This window comes from Piliocolobus tephrosceles, chromosome 3 (genome assembly GCF_002776525.5).
Source record: "Piliocolobus tephrosceles isolate RC106 chromosome 3, ASM277652v3, whole genome shotgun sequence".
Classification (NCBI taxonomy): domain Eukaryota; kingdom Metazoa; phylum Chordata; class Mammalia; order Primates; family Cercopithecidae; genus Piliocolobus; species Piliocolobus tephrosceles.
In genome coordinates, this window is record NC_045436.1 from 165,070,196 (window position 1) to 165,094,304 (window position 24,109).

Below are 24,109 nucleotides of genomic sequence, written 5' to 3' on the forward strand. Positions count from 1 at the left end.
AAACACGTGAAAACTAAGGTGCAGAGAGTTTGATCCATTTCCAAAGTACATAGTCTTGCTCTCCCATTATACCTCTCCGGAGAAGTTCACTTCTGAGTATGATGTCTTCCTGCTTTAAAAGCCAGTAGGGACATGACATTTTAGGCAAATGGGACACTTGGGTCAGAGCATAGAACTGAAGGTGGGCATTTGCAGGAAATTGCCAGGATTTGGGTGTGAATAGGGTAGAGAGTGTACAATGGAGGGTGAAATGTCCTAGACAGTCAAGGATGCCATATGAAGAAATGGGACTTTATCCTTGAGGTGAAACAAAGCCACTGAGAAGTTTAAGTGGGATCTGTTACAGTCAGATTTGTGTCTGGGATACATTTCGCTGATAGGTCTGTGGAAGATTAGCTTGAGGTCAGCAATACTGCAGGTGGGGGAGACTAATTAGAAGATTACTACTGTAGGAGGCAAAACAATAAGGTCTTTAAACAAGGATTTGCATAGGAGAAATTGAGAAGTGGGGACAGATTACAGACATATTTAGATGACAAAAATGGAAGAATTTAGTGATGAACTAGCTTTTTGTGGCATAAAAAGATGAAGAGAGGAGTTTGTGATACCTTCCAGGAGTCCATCGTGGACACCAGGTGACTCTTTACAGGAGGAGTAGTGGGATAATGATCTCAGTTTTGGACAAATTACATCTGAGGTGCCTGTGGGGATTTAGACTCAACTAGAAGTTGGTATAGATTTGAGGCTCAGAGGACAAGTCAGAGAAAGAGACAGGGATTTGAGAATTATTAATCAAGAAGTAGTGGTTAAATCCATGATGTAGATGAGGTTACTGGGGGAGTTATATAAGGTGGTGAGCTCCATGAGGCCAGCAGGAAACTCCAGAACACATGTCAAGAACCATAAGGAAAAGGCATCCACACAGGAGACAGAGAATGAACAGTTTATGGAAATAAACACAACAGAGATTGATAGTTCGGAAATGAAACAATAAAGTCTAGTAAGGTAAGAATCCGAAGGTCTCTTTGGGGTGTGGCAACATGGGAGTCATTACTGGGCATGATCAGGACAGCCCAAGTGCCCTGGATGAAGTACTAGGGAGTGGAGCGCACAAGCAGAAGCCAAATTGCAGAGGGTGAAAAGGAGGATGAGAAGAAAGCAGCGACCACCAATAGAGACAGCACTTACAGAAGCTTTGCTGGAAGAGTGATGAGGAGGAAACTACCAGTGGAAGACTTTAGTTTTAATGTAGAAGAGATTGGACATTGTTTATACACAGGGAAGGAGCTGGTAAAGGAGATGTTAATAGCTTTAGGATAGAAAAGAAAAGAGATAAATAGGATTCAGATTTGGAGGAAAAAAGATAGTGATGGGTTGGGATGGTGGAGTCCATGAATCGGGAGTTCAGGAAGGTTTTACCTCAAGTCAGGAGGGAACCATCTAGTACTTCCTTTCAACTCTGACGTCTACTCAACATAGGGGACAATTGTTTCTCTCTGTGATTATGGCCAGAGTTGACTTTGCCATTGACCTTGCTAATTGGCCTTTTATTTTACTAATTACCACTTAAAGGAGCCACCATTATCTCCTGCCAAAATAAACACAGTAGTCTCCAAACTGACTTCTCTGATTCTGATGACCCCTCCCCGAACCGTAGTCTACTCTTAAAAATGAGTCAGAGTGATCCCATTAAAATGTAAGCAAATCATGTTACTGCTCTGCTCAAAACCATACCATTCCATAGAACATAAGCCACAACCTATAGAGTGGCCTACAAATGGTGGCCATCCCACCAGCACACTAGCCATGATGCTGCTCCTGTGTCTTTGAACTTGCTGTTCCCTCTGCCTGAAATTCTCTTCTCCCGAATATCTATCTCAGTATCTCATCACCTTTGCATTTACTCCAATGCCACTTTCTCAGTGAGACTTGCCCTGATCACTCTATCTTAAATTACAATGCCTTGAACATTCCTCCTTCCCCTGCTTTATGTCTCTCTACAGCACTCGAGACAATCCAATAATATATATTTCACTTGTACTATTGTTGTTTTTGTCTTTCTCTCCACTAGAATGTCAGCTCCAGGGGAACAGAGGATTTCTCCACTTTGTTTACTGTTGTATCCACAGGTCATGGGACAGTAACTGACAAGTAATAGCACTTGATAAATACTTTTTGCATGAATGAATGAATGACACCCACCTCACATGGTGGCTATCACTGTACAATGGAATAGTATCTGTAAAAGGCTCTTTGAAAAGTCTACAGCACTTAAGTATTAGTTGTTTCATACAAGAGTCAGGTTTCCTTTAGGGTTTTAATCCCATTTGGTTTAGCTAGTTTAGTGGATTTAAAACAATTCTGTGCCTGACTTGTCAAAACAATTTTTTGTTTTTGATGGACTTTTAAAAGAATTAAATTAGAATTCTAAGAAAACACAGGAAGACTTGTTATTAAGTGAATTTGGATATACTTTGGACGACAACTCTCCCACCCCATCTCGTTACCACAGTGCAGAGGGGAGGGCCCTTCTAACAGACCACAGACAGGTATTGGGTTATAGTACCTGATGCCAGGATTATAATGGGTTCACTGTCTGCACTAACGAGAGATTAATTTGGGGAATTAATTAACTACCTCATATTTTTCTAAATTGTTTAAAACCCACGGATTTTTTAAAGAAAAATTATATTTACTGAGTGCCTACCAACATCTTAATAAGCATTAATATCAAAGCACCAATGCAGATGAAAATCCTCATTTTTCAATCATTTCAAATCAAGTTATTACATACTAAAACTTGGATACAGCTCCACATTAAAATTATATCTTTATTTGAAAAATAACACTTCTGCATTAGAGAACATCTTCTTAAACACAGCACATCTATTTTGCAAAGGATTCCTGTTACAAAATCCAAAGGGACTAGGGATTTGAGAAAAAATTACTGTTACACTCTTAACATTTGATTATTCATGTTAATTGAATGCAGAAATCTGAACACAAGGCATTGCTGAAGGAAATGAAATATTTTAAAGAATTATGATTTGCTTTGCTTTTAAAAAATTAATATCATACATACAAATTGTTTCTTATATGTGGCCAGAAAAGGAAAAATGTCCTAAGGAAGAACGTGATCTCTGATGGCAAGCAAATTCATGTGATGGCCATCCTTACACTTCCATGGAGCCATCGTTTATTCAGGATGATGGTCTGAATGCAACAGGTTTTCTCTTTATGAACAGTAACACTGATGGGTCCATAAATCACAACATCTCACCATCTCCTCCAGGAAAGTGCTTTGTCTTATCTACAGAACTCTCTGTAATTTGTATTGTGTCAGGCTGTTAGCTTTCTCTATTGCTTTGTGAAACAGTTTATCAAGCCCAACTTGCTTGGTGAGCTGGATGTCAGAAAAAACTGGATTGAACAAAAGCCTCTTGTTTGCAGGGGATAAAGTATGGCTACTCTAAGGCAAGCAGAGAGGAGACGGCTTGTTGGTGCTATTGCCTATATGGTTACGCAAAAACTTTTTCAACTCCACATATAACGGAAGCTTAGTATGTAAGCTTTTAGTTCACTAAACATTTTTAAAGCCCATAAAAATCAGTTTCCTGGGCTATTTCTGCTCATGTTGTAGGAATGCACTTATGTTGTCTACACTAGGCATCTAATAGACAGCTGTTGAATGAACGAATGAATGAATGAATGAATGAACGAGCTCAAGTCATAATAATCTATCAATAAACATTTATTAAGCAGCTGTTGTGTGCAAGGCACTTGAGTCAGATGAGTTCCGTAGACATAAAGATTAAAATTAAAAAAGACTTCATCCACTGACTATCCTTGTCCTAGGACAATATTTCTAACAATTTTTCAGGGTGATTTACAGAGGGCTTATTGACGGAAGCTACTATTTATGCATATGAACTTGCCTTACCACAGTAACGATGTCATGAATTGTATATTCCAATACATGAAGCTAATTCTATTCTTCGTGCTTGAATTCGATGGGAGTAGGGCTTTGGGATAGGAAAAAGAAATAAACCAGATGTATTTCAGTCTACAAACCTGGGGCATGATAATCAAGTGTGTTTGTTCAAATATGATGAAGAATGAACTCAAGGGTTATTTGCTATATGCATTGTGTTCTCAATATAATTGGGTTAAGACCTTTGGACTAAGACAGTTCAGAGTTTGTGGATAGACTGCTACCTATCAAGGTATGTAACCTCGAGTAGTTTGGTTTTCTTGGCCTTAGGTTGTTTCTCTGTAAAATGTAGCAGTCACATCAAAGGAATCCTCAGTTTTTTTTCTACTCCAGTATCCTTGATTTCTAAGAGATGGTATAGGAATATCTTGATTTCATTACCAACTCTAGCATGAAGTAACTAGGTGACCTCAGTATGTCACTAAAAGTCCCTATTTTTACCTTTGTTCAATGTAAACACAACGCTAAATAATATCCAAAATGTCTTCCCATCCTAAGAATCTGTAAATTTTGTTGCTCAACTATCAAATCTCAACATTTATTTTTCAGCTTCACAAGTAAAATTATAAGAAACTGAGGCAATCTCAGCTTAACAAACTCAGTAACTATTTTTGTTATGTAAAGAAATGTGATCACGAAGAGATCATAGACGGAGAAGGGAGATCATTGTTACATCTTTTAAGCCCTGGACTGTACTGAAATCTAGATTCCAAGAAGCCAGTTATTCACTCTTTTAACAAATATTTATTGAGTGCTTAAGAACACAAGTGAGTAAAAACAGAACCATAGATGCTTTTGTAGACAGTTTCTCTTTTCGTCATTTTATCCAGTTTTCTGCCTAGACATTCCTATGCCTTTGCTTCTTTAAGCAAGTAGCTTCACTCCTCTTCTTTAAAACTTTCCACTGTCTTCAAGTGCTTGCCAGAAGAAAAGCAAACTCCATCAGAAGGACCATTGCTTTTTAGGACATAATTTTCTTGTCTTTTATTGAGCGGAAAATTGCATTAAATTAGAGCTCGTCACCTAGACACACAACAGAAATCCTAAAAAAAACAAAGTTATTTAAGGTGAAAAGATGTTACATTTGTAAAAGATTTGATCACATGTGTTTAAGGTAGTTGAAATAAAAGTGGCTTGTCCAGGAAATAATAGCTAATATTTATTGAAATTTTAATAAGTATATAGGCTTATTTCTAAACACTTTGCAAATAGTGACTCGTTTAAACTTTATTAAGATCTCTATGAAGGCCGGGCACAGTGGCTCACACCTGTAGATCCCAGCACTTTGGGAGGCCAAGGCAGGTGGATCACCTGAGGTCAGGAGTTTGAGACCAGTCTGGGCAACGTGATGAAACCCTGTCTCTACTAAACATACAAAACTTTGCCAGGTGTGGTGGCAGGTGCCTGTAATCCCAGCTACTCGGGAGGCTGAGGTAGGAGAATTGCTTGAACCCAGGAGGTGGAGGTTGCAGTGAGCCGAGATCGTGCCATTGCGCTCCAGCCTGGGGCCAAGAGCAAGACTTTGTCTCAAAAAAAAAAAAAAAATCTATGAAGTACATACTGATATTGTTGTTATTTTGTAGATGAGGAAACTGAATCACACAAAGATAAAACAACTTGCTTGAGGTCATGCACTTAATCTTCGGTGAAGCTGAGATTTAAATTCAGGCAGTCTGACTCTACTATGCTATTACCAAAACCTCTGTGCATGGACTGTCTAGTCTGGGAAGCTGCTGTAACTTCTAAAAGAACTGCCGAGGCAGATTTAGAAGAACAGGATGTCCTCTATACCACATTGAGAGCATAATTCCCACATGTCAAGCTTTAAGCTAGAAAAACTCCATTTGAGAAGAACAATAATTATCACATACATGTTATCTTTTTTTTTTGATTAAAAAAAATAGCAAACATCGTTTGTTTTGAGCCATTATTCACAGTGAGTACTGCTTGCTAAGGTAAAGACATTTACTCTGACTGTAAAAACAGGGTAACAAGAGACTTGCTTAATGAAGCTCATTATAAAATATGCAAAATCTCTTTTTTTTCCTCCTCCGAAAATAAGTTTAACACACCATCGATCAATTCACATCTCCAGAGGGCACTATGTAGTTCAAGAAGTCTGTGAAAAAGTACTGTTGAGAGTAAAACAACTTTGCAAGTTGAAATAGGCTGCCAATTCTTGATAACTCTATAATGGAGCTTCCCAACAACAGAAGTAAGTTTATGGTAATTAAACCCCTGGCTCCATATGCAAAAGGATTTCTTCCTGCAACCTATAAATACTGGATGGACATCCACTCTAGATGTCACAGTGTTACATATTATTTAGACCCAATTTTGGTGCGTGGTTAGTTCACTGAAAACAGTGCTAGTAATTCCTGTGTTTAAAGATGAGTAGTTCCTCATAGCATATTAAAAAGGTGGGAGATGACCGAAGATGCCACTGTCATTTTGAGAAATTGAGTGTACAATCTACCTCATGAAATGTATAGCCTTCAGTAATGTTAATTACTGCACTGAAGCATTCAGGAAAAACAACCTGTAAGAAGGCCATGGGCCCTGAGAACCAGGAGAGAAATTTAGATGACCTCTGACCTCTCTTATCTGGGGAGGGCAATTCTGGACTCCTGTTACTGTGACTTAGCTTCCTGACAGCCTATAAAAAGCAATTCATAAAGTAAAAAGTAAATCAATGATAAGTTAAAACCCAATAAAGGTTAAAAGTTAGAAATAGATGAGATTCAAAACAGAATATAAAAGGCTAAAGCCAATGAGCAAAAAGGTTACCATTTTATTTTGAAAAGACAAAAAAGGTTAAAATAAAAGGCTAAAGCCCATGAGATGAAACACTGAAAATAATCATGTAAATTTTATCAAGGTTCAAGCACAGAAACCCTTAGGAATGAAAGCTAGGCACTTAGAACAGAAAACAATAAGGAAAAAATATAGACTTTTAAATGAAATGGCAGAAAGCCCAGAGATTAAGGAGACAAAGGAGAAACAGGAGAGGAAGGAAGGAAAAATGAGAGGGGAAGAATACCTGATGGACACAAACTAAGAAGACCTGTTAGACTTCAGAAGACATAATTGTCCATCATTACCCAGATCCTCGAATCCCACCCAGGACCCTGACAGAGTAGGGGCTCCCTACTTCATGCAACTTCATACAACTAGGAACATGTAGGACCACCCAGTCCCCTTCCAACACAGCCACAGAAACTTCCCAAGTGACCACTGACCCCAATCCATCAGCCAACTTCACTGCCTGTGGGCTAGCCTGGTACTGGCTGTGGGTTAGCCTGATTCTCAGAAATAGAAAGACCTAAGTTCATGTCTCAGATTTACTCCTTCTTTACTGTGTGACTTTGGGCATGTTTTTCACCCTCTCTAAGTCCCAATGTCATTCTCTGAGTTGTAACAATGATGAAAAGTTCTAATAATGACAGAGACACTAATAATAGCAACTCGTCTCTGTCTCATTAATATTATTTTTATTACTTTACTTCTAGAGATGGTCTCTCCCAAACACTAAGCAAATTCCAGACAAGTCTCAATCTTCACATCCACTTATGGGACCATTTCTTGTCCCAGTGTTAATCTCATCACCCAGGACTACAGCATTGCCAGCCAGAAACTCATAGAGAATGTTTGTCACCAATGGCCTCCATCTAGGTTGCTCATTCCTGTGAATCTCAAACTCTAGTCCTCTACAGAAAGAGGGTAAAGCACAAACTAAAGGAGGCAGAGTTAATTCTTCTGGATCAAAGGAAGCTTGGACTGCAATCCAAGTCTTATGTTGGATATGGAAACACTGACTTAATGATATTCCCTTTTCACCATTTCAGACTCTACAACATATGCACATTTTCTGTTCAATGCGTTTGATACGGACCACAATGGAGCTGTGAGTTTCGAGGTAAGCCCTGGATTATACTCCTATCATTTGACTTTAGTTCACGCATTTAGGAGGAAATGTGAGTTCAGTGATGATTATTTTTGCTCAGGGGAAATAAAGCCCAAGGACATTCCCTTTCTCTCATGTAATTGCCAAAAATTATCTTTCAAAAGATGTACGAATTGCAAGCCACATTTAGTTTATTTTCTAGTGCTTTATATCGGCTCATACAGGGAGAGTCCATTTCTTCAACTGCATGTGAAAAGTCCCAGAAAGCAAATGATTTAACTAACAGTTACTGACACCTCCTTATGGGCCAGTCAGTGGTAGGCCTTGGAAATACAAAGATGATAAAGTCAAAAGCCCCGCAGTGGAAGTCTCAGTAAGTGGGGCAAATGGGCAGTAAATTAAATGTAGAAAAAGACTATATTCACCAGTCTGACAATTCTACAAGGAAATCTCTTTTTAAATGACAAACTTTAAGTGATCTGTAGAGAAAGTTGTTTTTTGTTTTTGTTTTGAGAGACAGAGTCTTGCTCTGTCATAAAGGCTGGAGTGCAGTGGCACAATCTCAGCTCACTGCAACTTCTGCCACCCAGGTTCAAGTGACTCTCCTGCCTCAAGTCTCCTGAGTAGCTGGGATTACAGGCACTTGCCACCACGTCTGGCTAGAAAGTATTTAATTTCGTTCATGAACTACTGTGTATAATTCTGTTCATGAACTACTGTGTATAATTTCGTTCATGAACTACTGTATATTTCTAGTGAAATGAAGTATGCCCTAGATACTTAAATAGCTTATATATGTATATATATTTCATATATGTATATATATTTCATATATATATATGTAATTCATACGATTCAAATGGTACATGGCAGATCACAAATTGTGGTATATTGATTTAAATATTAGGAGAATAAACCCAACATGAACTCTGATCAGCTGTGAAGGGTTTTATTTTTCTTAGGGAAAATATGTGAAAAATATATACCTCATTTGTTACATTCTGATTTGGTTGTGCTTGGGCTCAGAAGTAGCATTATACATATTTTGCTTCATGATTCCAATGTCTCTTTTCAATATATACATATATATATTTATTTATGGAATATATGTATATAATTTGGAAGAGGCATCTTAAAAATCAGCAGATATTAAAGATCTTAAATATCAGTGAGGAAGGATGTATCTTAAATATCAGCAGAAATTTTGATGAGAGCCCTGATAAAGGGAAGCAGATGATGAATGAGGTCAGCAAGGAAATGGTACGGGTGCAAAAGGGGCTGTAGCAGGGAAGCCTGCCCAGTGTAATCGATGGACGAAGTCTAAAGGACAGTCAGGAGCTCCCTAAGAGAATAAAGGCTTGAGATGGGATGGGAAGCAATGGAGAGTGGGGCAGAGGCTGGACAGAGTATATCAGGCCTGGGAACCAAGCGAAAACATGTGTACATCATCAAGAAGATAGAATACACAATTGGAGAGCCAAGAGTGTAGGCTGGGGAAGGAGACAGAGGTCAGATCCTGACACATCTTAGGCAGGAGACTGGACTATCTTGCAGGAGATGAGGAGTCTTTGTTGTAGAATTTTTGGCAGAAATTTTGTAGAATTTCTGTTAATTTATCAGAGCTATGTTCCTGGAAACATGCAGTGTAATTAGCAGCTAAGTATGCCAAGAGTCCAGACAGGGGCTGATGAAAGCCTGAACTCCAGTAAAGGTATTGGAGGTGAAGCATGAAACAAATTCAAAAGAAATTAAAACAAAATTGGTAGAATTGTATTTCAAAAGAACTGTTATGTTTAAAAGGAAAGTTCATATGGGCGTAGGCAGCTATCTGGGTGCAAGGGTTTTGTGGAGTCCAGATGAAAAAAGAAGGGTGCAGCCTTCTGCGATGTAATCCAGCCAGTCACCACAGGGGCAGGATGAACAGGGGCAGCCAAAAACCTCCTCACACATACTCCGTGCTCACGAAGACTGGGTACCACAATTGCAAAGATTCTGGGCCAGGAATCCCAAAACATCATCTCCCATAACTTAAGTGAAAAATATCACCGAGAAAAGAAAACTAAAAGCTGAGAGTGGAGAAGAAATGAACTAAGGTGAGGGAATGAACTAAGTCAAGATGGGGCAGGCAGGTTTATCCTGGGTGTAGAAGCAGCAGTTAGTGGAGGGAGAGGAGATGGTTGTGGGAAGAGTGTCCTGGGTACCAGTCTCCATAATGTTTCTTTTGCTAATAGCAGCTTAGGTCACTCCATGATAGTAACTGATCATTTCATGATAATGTCGTATTTGTGTTTGCTTCACTTTAGGAACAAGTTTAATTACAGCACAGTCTTAATTTATAACATAGAAGCCAAAGGTTTTACCTAATATAGTTTACCTAATATAAACTTTTATACCTGGCTTCCAGAGGATGAGTAAGGCAAAAACTATTAGTGATTCCATTACTTGAAATTACTTATGTATCAGAAATACACTACCAATTTCCTAGGGCAAATTATATCCAATTTTACATGTAAATTTAGTCTGGTGTTAATGATATGGAACCATGCATAACATTGCTTTTATAATATTTATGTAAAATACCAGTAATTGCAATGAACATTGATTATAATTTGGGAAATTAGTTGTAATGGTTGTGTATGATATGCATATTGGTAAAACGCCTTGCCTTCTAAGGGAAAACTAATGGCTAAATTAATAAAGTTTAGATGAAAATCAAATTTAAAACTAGGCTGTTACAGTTACTTTTCTAAATTGATTAGCTACCTGGGAAATCTCTAGAAAACAGAAATGGTTAGGGAATGAACACATTTTGAATAGCAATAGCATACTGAGAAGTAGACCATCTATGATAAAGGATAATGGGAGTTTTCCACTTAATTTGCTTAAACCTGAAAGGCAGAATAAATATGATATGAGGGGCTCTGGATTTGGTATGATGTGATCTAATCTCCATTTTGCCACCCAGTGGCTCTGAAACCCTGGGCGGAGTGCTTAACCCTCTTGACCTTAGTATTCTTGCCACTAAAACATCAGCAACCAAAGTTACTTAAAAAGATAGTGTAAGAATGAAAAAGTCATGTCAGTAAAGGGCTTGGCTCTGTGTCTGGCACCAAATATACGCTCATTATTTATTAGAAGTTAACTATAGCAGTTATCAGTTGGGTTTTTTTTCTTTTTTTAATTATACTTTAAGTTCTGGAATGCATGTGCAGTGTGCGCGCTTTTGTTACACAGGTATACACGTTCCATGGTGGTTTGCTGCACCCATCAACCCATCACCTACATTAAGTATTTCTGCTAATGTTATCCCTCCCCTAACCCCCCCCCCCCCACCCTCCGACATGCCCTGGTGTGTGATGTCCCCCTCCCTATGTCCGTGTATTCTCATTGTTCAGTTCCCACCTATGAGAACATATAGTATTTGGTTTTCTGTTCTTGTGATAGTTTGCTGAGAATGACAGTTTCCAGCTTCATCCATGTCCCTGCAAAGGACATGAACTCATCATTTTTTATGGCTGCATAGTATTCCATGGTGTATATGTGCCACATTTTCTTTATCCAGTCTATTATTGATGGACATTCGGGTTGGTTCAAAGTCTTTGCTATTGTGAATAGTGCTGCAATAAACACACATGTGCACGTGTCTTTATAGTAGAATGATTTATAATCCTTTGGGTATATACCCAGTAACAGGATTGCTGGGTCAAATGGTATTTCTGGTTCTAGATCCTTGAGGAATCACCACACTGTCTTCCACAATGGTTGAACTAATTTACACTAGTTGGAGGAACTTTTCTAACAAAGCCAGTTAATAATGACATTGGTCACCTCATTACCCAGTAAGACAACTACATGTAAATGCATGATTCTAAGCCATAGCAGTCTTTGATTGGCAGGGAGTCAGGGGAGTCAGGAGGACTAATGTCCCTGGCATAGTGGCCAGCACTGAGGCACTCATTAAAGGTGTGACAGATGAACAGAATCCACAACTGAACAAGTCCAGGCTATTATAAAGTAAAATCTCTATGCCTTTCTCCTTCTTCTGCCTTGATAATAAGAATGGAAACCAGAATTCGGTACAGACTTCCCCACCCCTTTATCATTTTTTGTACATTAGTGAACAGATACAACCTCCATTGATATAACCTCCATTGTCTACATATGTATACAAGTAGAGTAATTGTGCAAATTACTCTTTGAGAGTTGTTGTTTAAAGTTTGCCACTTCCTACTTGAGAGACTTCAGTTTATCATTTTTTGTACATTAGGGAACAGATATAACCTCCATTGATATATCTTCCATTGTATACATATGTATACAAGTAAAGTAATTGTGCAAATTACTCTTTGAGAGTTGTTGTTGTCGTTTAAAGTTTGCCACTTCCTACTTGAGAGACTTCAGTTACCACTCAGAAAAGCATAGAGCAAAAATTTTATAAGCCACATTAAGTTTCTCATTTTTCTTTTGCACAAAAAGAGATAGTCATTCCTGTTTTAAATAACTTTACTGATATCATCCCACAAGATAAAAAGAGAGAGGTGCTCAAAGTCCATAGCTATCTTTTAATGTAAATTGGTCCAGGACATATAATATTTAAGATGTGAATCAGATGTCAGCATGTGAATCAGGATACTTTTGTTCACAAATATTAGAAAAGGATACATTAAATGACCGAAAAACAGTATAATTTCATTGGTTCACAGGAACAAAAAAGGCCAGAGATGGGGCTGGCTACAACCTAAGGGTGGGACCCTTTAGGGCTGCAAGAAGAGGCCACAGCTCCTTGGCTGCAGGATTCATTGCTCCTGTTGAGCAAGGAAAGAAGCACATCTCTGTCCTATCGTTCCTTGCAAGACTCTGAGTCTGGGGAGTCATGCTTAGACTTGGACTAGGTTTAGTCAAATGCCAACCACAGATCCAGTTGTCTGGCCAAAGGGATAAATGTACTTCCTAACTTTGCCCAGGTCATGGCTGTATCACTAGACGCAGAGATGGAGTGAGCTTCCACAGAACATCATGGAGCACCAAATGGAAATTTGGGACCTAATAGGGAGGCAAACAACACAAGTCCACAATTGACTTAGAAGTGTTATTTTTATTTTATTTATTACTATTATTATACTTTTAAGTTCTAGGGTACATGTGCACAACGTGTAGGTTTGTTACATATGTATACATGTGCCATGTTGGTGTGCTACACCCATTAACTCATCATTTACATTAGGTATTTCTCCTAATGCCATCCCTCCCCCTACTCCCCACCCCAAGTCAGACCCCAGTGTGTGATGTTCCCCAAACTGTGTCCAACTGATCTCACTGTTCAATTCCCACCTATGAGTGAGAACATGCAGTGTTTGGCTTTCTGTCCTTGCAATAGTTTGCTCAGAATGATGGTTTCCAGCTTCATCCATGTCCCTACAAAGGACATGAACTCATCCTTTTTTATGCCTGAATAATACTCCATGGTGTATATGTGCCACATTTTCTTAATCCAGTCTGTCACTGATGGACATATGGCTTGGTTCCAAGTCTTTGCTCTTGTGAATAGTGCCGCAATAAACATATGTATGCATGTGTCTTTATAGCAGCATGATTTATAATCCTTTGGGTATATACCCAGTAATGGGATGGCTGGGTCAAATGGTATTTCTAGTTCTAGATCCTTGAGGAATCACCACACTGTCTTCCACAATGGTTGAACTAATTTACAGTCCCACCAACAGTGTAAAAGTATTCCTATTTCTCCACATCCTCTCCAGCATCTGTTGTTTCTTGACTTTCTAATGATCACCACTCTAACTGGTGTGAAATGGTATCTCGTTGTGGTTTTGATTTGCATTTCTCTGATGGCGAGTGATGATGAGCATTTTTTCATGTGTCTGTTGGCTGCATAAATGTCTTCTTTTGAGAAGTGTCTGTTCATGTCCTTCACCCACTTTTTGATGGGGTTGATTTTTTTCTTATAAATTTGTTTAAGTTCTTTCTAGATTCTGGATATTAGCCCTTTGTCAGATGGGTAGACTGCAAAAATGTTCTCCCATTCTGTAGGTTGCCTGTTCACTCTGATGGTAGTTTCTTTTGCTGTGCAGAAGCTTTTTAGTTTAATGAGATCCCATTTGTCAATTTTGGCTTTTGTTGCCCTTGCTTTTGGTGTTTTAGTCATGAAGTCCTTGCCCATGCCTATGTCCTGAATGGTATTGCCTAGGTTTTCTTCTAGGGTTTTTAGGGTTTTAGGTCTAACATTTAAGTCTTTAATCCATCTTGAATTAATTTTTGTATAAGGTGTAAGGAAGGGATCCAGTTTCAGCTTTCTACATATGGCTAGCCAGTTTTCCCAGAACCACTCATTAAACAGGGAATCCTTTCCCCATTGATTGTTTTCATCGGGTTTGTCAAAGATCAGATGGCTGTAGATATGTGGTATTATTTCTGAGGGCTCTGTTCTGTTCCATTGGTCTATATCTCTGTTTTGGTATCAGTAGCATACTGTTTTGGTTACTGTAGCCTTGTAGTATAGTTTGAAGTCAGGTAGTGTCATGCCTCCAACTTTTGGCTTAGGATTGTCTTGGCAATTGGGCTCTTTTATGGTTCCATATGAACTTTAGTTTTTTCCAATTCTGTGAAGAAAGTCATTGGTAGCTTGATGGGGATGGCATTGAATCTGTAAATTACCTTGGGCAGTATAGCCATTTTCACAATATTGATTCTTCCTGTCCATGAGCATGGAATGTTCTTCCGTTGGTTTGTGTCCTCTTTTATTTCATTGAGCAGTGGTTTGTAGTTCTCCTTGAAGAGGTCCTTCACATCCCTTGTAAGTTGGATTCCTAGGTATTTTATTCTCTTTGAAGCAACTGTGAATGGGAGTTCACTCATGATTTGGCTCTGTTTGTCTATTGGTGTATAGGAATGCTTGTGATTTTTGCACATTGATTTTGTATCTTGAGATCTTTCCTGCTTTCTCTTGTGGGCATTTAGTGCTATAAATTTCCCTCTACACACTGCTGTAAATGTGTCCCAGAGATTCTGGTATGTTGTGTCTTTGTTCCCATTAGTTTCAAAGAACATTTTCATTTCTGCCTTCATTTTGTTATTTACCCAGTAGTCATTCGGGAGCAGGTTGTTCAGTTTCCAACTAGTTGTGTGGTTTTGAGTAAGTTTCTTAATCCTGAGTTCTAATTTGATTGCACTGTGGTCTGAGAGACAGGTTGTTATGATTTCTGTTCTTTTACATTTGCTGAGGAGTGCTTTACTTCCAACTATGTGGGCAGTTTTGGAACAAGTGCGATGTGCTGAGAAGACTGTATATTCTGTTGATTTGGGGTGGAGAGTTCTGTAGAAGTCTATTAGGTCTGCTTGGTGCAGAGCTGAGTTCAAGTCCTGGATATCCTTATTAACTTTCTGTCTCATTGATCTGTCTAATGTTCAGATTAGTGGGGTGTTAAAAGTCTCCCATTATTATTGTGTGGGAGTCTAAGTCTCTTTGTAGGTCTCTAAGGACTTCGTTTATGAAGCTGGGTGCTCCTGTATTGGGTGCATATATATTTAGGATAGTTAGCTCTTCTTGTTGAAATGATTCCTTTACCATTATATAATGGCCTTCTTTATATCTTTTGATCTTTGTTGGTTTAAAGTCTGTTTTATCAGAGACTAGGATTGCAACCCCTGCTTTTTTGTTGTTGTTGTTTTGTTTTCCATTTGCTTGGTAGATCTTCCTCCATCCCTTTATTTTGAGCCTATGTGTGTCTCTGCATGTGAAATGGGTCTCCTGAATACAGCAGACTGATGGGTCTTGACTCTATCCAATTTGCCAGTCTATGTCTTTTAATGGGGGCATTTAGCTCATTGGCATTTAAGGTTAATACTGTTATGTGTGAATTTGATCCTGTCATTATGTCAGCTGGTTACTTTGCCTGATAATTGATGCAGTTTCTTCCTAGCATCGATGGTGTTTACAATGTGGCATGTTTTTGCAGTGGCTGGTACCAGTTGTTCCTTTCCATGTTTAGTGCTTCCTTCAGGAGCTCTTGTAAGGCAGGCCTGGTGGTAACAAAATCTCTCAGCATTTCCTTGTCTAAAAATGATTTTATTTCTCCTTCACTTATGAAGCTCAGTTCACTTTATGAACTCAGAATATGAAATTCTGGGTTGAAAATTCTTTTCTTCAAGAATGTTGAATACTGGCCCCCACTCTTTTCTGACTTGTAGAGTTTCTGCTGAGAGATCCACTGTTAGTCTTCCCTTTCTGGGTAACCCAACTTTTCTCTCTGGCTGCCCTTAGCATTTTTTCCTTCATTTCAACCTTGGTGAATCTGACAATTATGTGTCTTGGGGTTGCTCTCCTAGAGGAGTATCTTTGTGGCGTTCTCTGAATTTGAATGTTGGCCTGCCTTGCTAGGTTGGGGAAGTTCTCCTGGATAATATCATGAAGGGTGTTTTCCAATTTGGTTCCATTCTCCCTGTCACTTTGAGGTACACCAGTCAGATGCAGATTTGGTCTTTTCACATAGTCCCATATTTCTTGGAGGGTTTGCTTGTTTAACTCTTTTTTCTCTAAACTTCTCACTTCATTTCATTCATTTGATCTTCAATCACTGATACCCTTTCTTCCACTTGATCAAGTCAGCTACTGAAGGTTGTGCATGCGTCACGTAGTTCTTGTGCCATGGTTTTCAGCGCCATCAGGTCATTTAAGGTCTTCTCTACACTATTTATTCTAGTTAGCCATTCATCTAAACTTTCTTCAAGGCTTTTAGTTTCTTTGCGATGCGTTCAAACATCTTCCTTTAGCTCACAGAAGTGTGTTATTACTGATCTTTTGAAGCCTACTTCTGTCAACTCGTCAAAGTCATTCTCCATCCAGCTTTGTTCCACTGCTGGTGAGGAGCTGCATTCCTTTGGAGAAGAGGCACTCTGGTTTTTAGAATGTTCAGCTTTTCTGCTCTGTTTCTCCCCATCTTTGTGGTTTTATCTACCTTTGTCTTTGATGATGATGACCTACAGATGGGGTTTTGGTGTGGCTGTCCTTTTTGTTGATGTTGATGCTATTCCTTTGTTAGTTTTCCTTCTAACAGTCAGGACCCTCAGCTGCATGTCTGTTGGGAGTTTGCTGGAGGTCCACTCCAGACCCTGTTTGCCTGGGTTATCACCAGCAGAGGCTGCAGAACAGCAAATGTTGCAGAACGGCTAATGTTGCTGCCTGATCCTTCCTCTGGAAGCTTCATCTCAGAGGGGCACCTGGCTGTATGAGGTGTCAGTCAGCCCCTACTGGGAGGTGTTTCCCAGTTAGGCTACTCGGGGGTCAGGGACCCACTTGAGGCAGTCTGTTGTCAGATCTCAAACTCCAGGCTGGGAGAGCCACTACTCTCCTCAGAGCTGTCAGACAGGGACGTTTAAGTCTGCAGAAATTTCTGCTGCCTTTTGTTCAGCTATGCCCCGCCCCCAGAAGTGGAGTCTACAGAGGCAGGCGGACCTCCTTGAGCTGCAGTGGGCTCCACCTAGTTCGAGCTTCCAGGCTGCTTTGTTTACCTAGTCAAGCCTCAGCAATGGCGGATGCCCCTCCCCTAGCCTCACTTCTGCCTTGCACTTCGATCTCAGACCTCTGTGCTAGCAGTGAGCAAGGCTCTGTGGGCGTGGGACTCTCCGAGCTAGGTGCAGGATATAATCTCCTGGTGTGCCATTTGCTAAGACCATTGGAAAAGTGCAGTATTAGGGTGGGAACGACCCGAGCCAGGTGCGGGATATAATCTACTGGTGTGGCATTTGCTAAGACCATTGGAAAAGTGCAGTATTAAGGTGAGAGCATCCCGATTTTCCAGGTACCATCTGTCACGGCTTCCCTTGGCTAGGAAAGGGAATTCCTTGACCCTTTGCGCTTCCTGGGTGAGGCAATGCCCCACCCTGCTTTGGCTCACACTCCATGGGCTGCACCCACTGTCCAACAAGTCCCAGTGAGATGAACCTGGTACTTCAGTTGGAAATGCAGAAATCACCCGTCTTCTGTGTCGCTCATGCTGGGAGCTGTAGACTGGAGCTGTTCCTATTCGGCCACCTTGGAGGGGTTCCCCAAAAGTACTCTCTTTAAATCTTTCACTGTTATTCTGCTGTTTTGTGTGGTGGTGAGGTCAATGCCAATGATGAGTACCGTAGGCCAGTGGTTCTCAAAGTGTGATCCCTGGAAGCAGTATAGGCTTCCCCTTGGAATGTGTCAGACATGTAAATTTTGGGGTCCCACTCCAACCTAATGAATCATAATTCTTGGGGTAGGTCCCAGAAATCTGTTAGCAAGCTCCCCAGCTGTTGCACATTATATTTTGAGAACCAATACTCTAAGCATGTTTTCAAAGACCCTGTAGCCAGCTCCCCTTAAAATTAATGACATATTACTACTTTGCGAATTTTTAAAAAAGTTTATATTAATAACCATCAACCTCATCTAGCTTTCAAAACTGCTCAGCAATCTTCAGTGAATAAGGCTCTGTGTTCTGCAATGTATATTTTATACCTTCTGAAAAAGCCAAGGATTTTTTGTTTTTTTTGTTTTTTTTTTTTTTGAGACAGTGTCTTGGTCTGTCACCCAGGCTGAAGCACAGTGGTGCAATTAGTTCACTGTAGCCTCAACCTTCTGGGCTCAAGCAATTCCTGTCTCAGCCTCCCAAGTAGCTGGGACAACAGGTGTGCACCACCACACCCAGGTAATTTGTTGTTCTTGTTCATCTGGATCTGGCTGGGTTGCTCAGGCTGCTCTCAAACTTGTGGGCTCAAACAACCCTCCCACCTCTGCCACCCAAAGTGCTGGGATTATAGGCATAAGCCATGATCCCCAGCCTGCTGGTTTTGAAAGATGTACACTCACACCTCCAAGGGCTGTCATTACCTTTTAATTAAACTACATTATACGTTATAAATAATTTTCTAAAATATGGCAGGGAAATAATTTCAGGGAGGTCTCAGGTTTTCTAATTTGCACGTCACCTTATTGCCTAGTAGCAGAGCTCCCACCTCTCTCCTCAAACCTCAGATTCATATCTCTTCTACCTAGCTCCTCACTCCCAAACAGCTCACACTCACTAAAGCTATCAGACAGAAATGCAGTCATCTTCCCACCTGCAAAGCAGCTACTTTCTTAAAACTGACTGGGCTATTCAGGGCCCCTTGCAATATGAATTTGGCAATTATTTTTGGTTTTGTCTTTTTCATTTTTGCCAAAAAAGGTCAGTGACCATTCTTGATAAATTTGCCTAAGTGAAATGGTTGTATAATTCTTCACCATGATAAAACTAAGTATCATGCTTAAAAGCGAATTGAAATATTCTGAAGTTCAAGAAAAAAGTAAGAATATCTATTATCATTTACATGATGTAACATTGTTCTATAGATATTAGGCCATATAATTAGAAAAAAGTAAACATATAAAAATTAGAAAACAGGTAAAATTAACTCCATTTGCAGCTAATATTATTGCACACATGAAAACCCAGAAGAAAACCAACATATGGTATCAGCAAATTGACAGGGTACAAAATTATACAGAAATCAATAGCTTTCATACATACAATTTAGAATATATGATAGAAAAATATCTCATTTACAACAGCAACAGAAAGGTTAAAATACCTAGAAATAACAATGAGAAAAAGTGTAAAAGAACAATTTGGTTAAATAAACAATGATGCATTTACATATACAATGGAAACTTGAATTGTTTCCCTGATTTATGGTTAAGTGGAAAAAAAAGTATAGAAGTCTGTTAGCCAGTAAAACAAACAAATATATCTTATATTTGTATATGCACAAAAATTTCTTGGAAGTAAATACAAACTATTTATGCCAGTTGTCTATGGGTAAAAGGAACAGGTGGCTGGGTCCAGGAATGGAAGAAAGGTTTTTCACCAGGCGGCTTACATAATTTTTAAATGTTCAACTATATGGATATTACTTATTTAAAAAAGAAAAAAACAATTTGAGAAATTCAGACAAATACAGCTATAAAATAAAGGAATGTGGGAAAGGGAGATATAATGCAAATTCACCCAAAATACTTTTGGATTTCCCCTCTGCATTCCTACTTAAAACTGGAAAAACTGGATTATAAACTGAATACAGCACATTGTAACGTTAACCCTGCTGTACGTAACCACAACAAATCTGGCCGGGCACGGTGGCTCATGCCTGTAATCCCAGCACTTTGAGAGGCCAAGGTGGGAAGATCATAAGATCAGGAGTTCCAGACCAGCCTGACCAACATGATGAAACCCCCATCTCTACCAAAAATACAAAAATTAGCCAGGCATGGTAGCGGATGCCTGTAGTCCCAGCTACTCGGGAGGCTGAGGCAGAAGAACTGCTTGAACCCGGGAGGTAGGAGGTGGAAGTTGCAGTGAGCCAAGACCACGCCACTGCACTGCAGCCTGAGCAACAGAGCAAGATTCCATCTCAAAAAAAAAAAAAAAAAAATCTAAATGAATTTAATCAAGTTAATCTGGCCAGTCTGCAATGCAATCAAACCAGCTTAACCAGTATACAAACTGAGGGCTCCATTTACTTAATGAAAACCTACACAGCCAATGTCCTTGCCAGGGACTATTATAAGCAGCCTCTTTTTCAATCCTCATAAAATTGTGAAGAGGTAGATACTATTATTAGCTCCATTTTACAAATATGAAAATTGAGGCAAAGGGATGTTAAGTTGCCTGAAGACACGAAGCCATCCAGTAATATAGCTCGAGGGTGAAACCAGGCAGTCTGTGCTCTCCAACTCCATGCTCTTACCCACTGTCCACATGTAAATTATAACTGGATTTCTAATTAGAGACCACAATTAGTTTATCTTTTATGGTCAGCCACATTTCTTATTAGCAAACGTTTTTTCATTGAAGTGTGTTATGTGTGCACTTGTATTTAAAAAAAAAAAAACACTATTAGATTCTTTTAGTATATCATGTGTGCTTGCACTGGAAAGCCAATACCACTTATATTCAAGCCTCTTGCCGTGTGGGTATCCATTGGTACATTTCCAGTACTACCATTGATTTAACTCAGTTTCCAATTACAAGATGAAAATGTTAAGACTAATGAGTGATTTATGCCCACAGAGAAGTCTGAAAAATAGACAACCAATAACACATCAATCATTTTGCTAAATAAATGGTTCAAATTCCAAATTCCAGAGGGTTGTAGCCCTTCCATCATTTCTTTTTTTTTTTTAGAAACGTCATATAAAATTGTATTTTTATTTCTTTTTAGGATTTCATCAAAGGTCTTTCCATTTTGCTCCGGGGGACAGTACAAGAAAAACTCAATTGGGCATTTAATCTGTATGATATAAATAAAGATGGCTACATCACTAAAGAGGTAAGGGATACCTCACCAACATAGCAATAATTTGGAAGATTTTCATTTCTTAACTTTAAAATATTAATTGCAATTATTAATTTGAAAAGTTTTTCTCAGGAAATCCAAAGTATTTTATGTAGTGGAAGAAAGATGTATAATTAATGAAAAATTTGGAATAGATAGAAATGGTTTATGGTGAAGCTCCAAAGTAAATATGTAACACATAAAGATTACACACTTTTTTCCTGCTGGCATCTTTATTCCATTCACAGTATTAAGACCATGGCTGGAATCAGAAAGAAAATGTATCCAAGCCATGTTTCAATATTTAGCCCAAAGCCTTTCTTTTCCCCATAAGGAAATGCAATTTTACTCTCATGGGGATTGTGGAATGACCTGATGCAATGGTGGGGTCTCCAAATGCACTTTGAGGAAGACTATCCAGGAAACAAGGCTCACAGACCAAATTAAGATACTCGTATTACAGTTTATTAAACCAGTTTAAAACACAGCGAGAAGTAAAGGGACGGGTAAGTTAACTACACAGGATAGGATGCAAGTGGGGTTGAAAGACCACACTCCCTGAATCCTGGGCATGCTGTGTGCCTATGTCTTGTCTCTCTCTGCCTCACAAGCCTTCCCCAGAATTGCATTTTGAGCAAGAGACCCCCATACACAAAAGGTGCCCGGGGCCAACAGCCAGTGACATGAACTTGCTCTGTTGGAGAGACACAGGTGCAAGTGTGCCTGGCCACAAGTATAGCCTGATAAGTAGTCATGAGTTTCATTTGTGTTTCTTGCACAGAGGACACCTGGGGCCAGAACAGGTTACCTCAATGACTATTAAGTGTTCGTGTATATGCAGCATATCCTAAATAGTTAGTTAGTGCTTCTTGTATATTTTTGTACCCTGAATATTTATTACCCAGGTACCTCAGGAGTATTAGGTATCTCTTGTTCTTCAATTCCTTCCTATGTTTAACACATCTCAAGAATTCTGCCTGTGTCTAACAAACTACTTGTTACATATTATCTATGCTTAAAACATCTTAAAAGGTTTTACCTGTTTACAAATTATCATTTATAATAGAATTGAATACTCTTAAAAGTATATACCTGTATTATCAACCTAGTCGAGATCTTTCATGTGAAACAAATGTGCAACAATACATCTCTACATGTTTAAGTTATTAGACATTATTTTTACTCTCATAAGAATGAAAATGGTAAGGCAAAAATTAGACTGTTTTAATAAAATTTCAAGGTGTTTCCCAGGGTCAAAATATTTTGACTGATCTTCACGTGTGACTTCAGTTAAAGCCATAGTAGGAAAAATACAACAAAAATCCTAATGAACTTTAAGACTTACCAATTAATTTCACTAATTCTAAATGGTGTTTTTTCTCAATATATGGTGTGCAGTATATTTGACTCTCAATAGATGGAAACTGATGATCAACACATATTATAATTCAATTAAATAAGCATGGTCTACTTAAAGTCTATAGAAATCCAAACATTAAACCAGCATATTCTTTTCCTGACTATGGTAGATACATGGAAAAACCAAGAGATCACAATTCATTCTTACATCTGATTCTTCTGCTCTTGAGGCAGAAAGCTGTTTGCTGGCTTTTCCTTTGGGACAACCAACAGTCATCATCGAGTAGGAAAAATCTGTCAGAGCTTCTTAGACTGGTTTCTTCATACGTGTGTGCAACCTCACATAAGACTTTTACTTTTCAGGAAATGCTTGATATAATGAAAGCAATATACGACATGATGGGTAAATGTACATATCCTGTCCTCAAAGAAGATGCTCCCAGACAACACGTCGAAACATTTTTTCAGGTAGGAATGAAAACAGAAGTCAAGAGGGAATGAAATTAGGAGAAAATTTCCTGATGTTTGCCAAGCACCACGATGATTCAAAAGAAAGCAAAGGAAAATAATTTTTACTGAGACAAAACAGTATTTACCATCCTATTAATTTAATAGCTTTGGTTTTGAATTTGCAATGCTGATAACTACACTCATTGAACATTCACTAAATCCAAGATACGACATTAAACAATTCTCATGTTTCACAAGTTTTGTTTTCATTCAGTTTTTACAAGAATCCTATAAATCCTCATTAATCCCATTTTACAGATGAGACAAAAAGAAAGCTCTGAAAGTTTCAGCAAATTGGCCGAGCTCTGTCATATCTAAAAGGTAGGATTTTACCTAGGACAGAGTGACTCTAAATCTTCACCACATTATATTGAAAAGGGAACAGCCAGAAGGATTTGGCCCTATCATTTTTATCTCTAAGAAACTACTGGTATCTGCTCTGAAACAGTTCCTCCACGTGAAACAAGCAGCTAGGTTTTCTTTTTATCAGCTTCAGCTCATTTGGTGCAGGTGTGAGGGTATTAAGGGATATAAGTCTAAATACAATTTTTTGTTTTCTTCCTGAACAGAAAATGGACAAAAATAAAGATGGAGTTGTTACCATAGATGAGTTCATTGAAAGCTGCCAAAAAGTAAGTAATGAAAGTATAAGAACTATCACTTCAGCTATCATAACAGCTAAACTGAGTATTAGCAGCTAGCTACCACGAACTGGGCAAAATACAGAGATCATATGCCTAAGTTTACCACTTCTACAACCTGCAACATAAGCCTAGCACTCTAAAAACAAGCACCAATTACATAATCAACATTTAGAGTGCCTACTGAGTCAAGCTATGGAGGAAACCCTCCATAAAAGTTGCACATGTATTATGGTTTTTTTTTTTTTTTTTTTTTGCTGTTGTTGACGGAGTCTCCCTCTATTGCCTAGGCTGAAGTGCAGTGCTGTGATCTTGGCTCACTGCAAGCTCCACCTCCTGTTCACACCA

General features: G+C 38.9%; 1 protein-coding gene across 6 annotated transcripts in view; it reads left to right on the forward strand.

Moving 5' to 3' along the window:
• Positions 1-24,109, forward strand: part of KCNIP4 (potassium voltage-gated channel interacting protein 4) — a 1,209,980-nt gene that overhangs the window by 1,182,647 nt on the left and 3,224 nt on the right. For all 6 annotated transcript variants that reach the window (XM_026456087.1, XM_026456089.1, XM_026456090.1 and 3 more), the window contains 4 exons: positions 7,837-7,907; positions 21,138-21,245; positions 22,974-23,078; positions 23,690-23,752. In XM_026456087.1, coding sequence (XP_026311872.1) covers positions 7,837-7,907; positions 21,138-21,245; positions 22,974-23,078; positions 23,690-23,752 — 347 coding nt within the window. The remainder of the gene's footprint in view (positions 1-7,836; positions 7,908-21,137; positions 21,246-22,973; positions 23,079-23,689; positions 23,753-24,109) is intronic.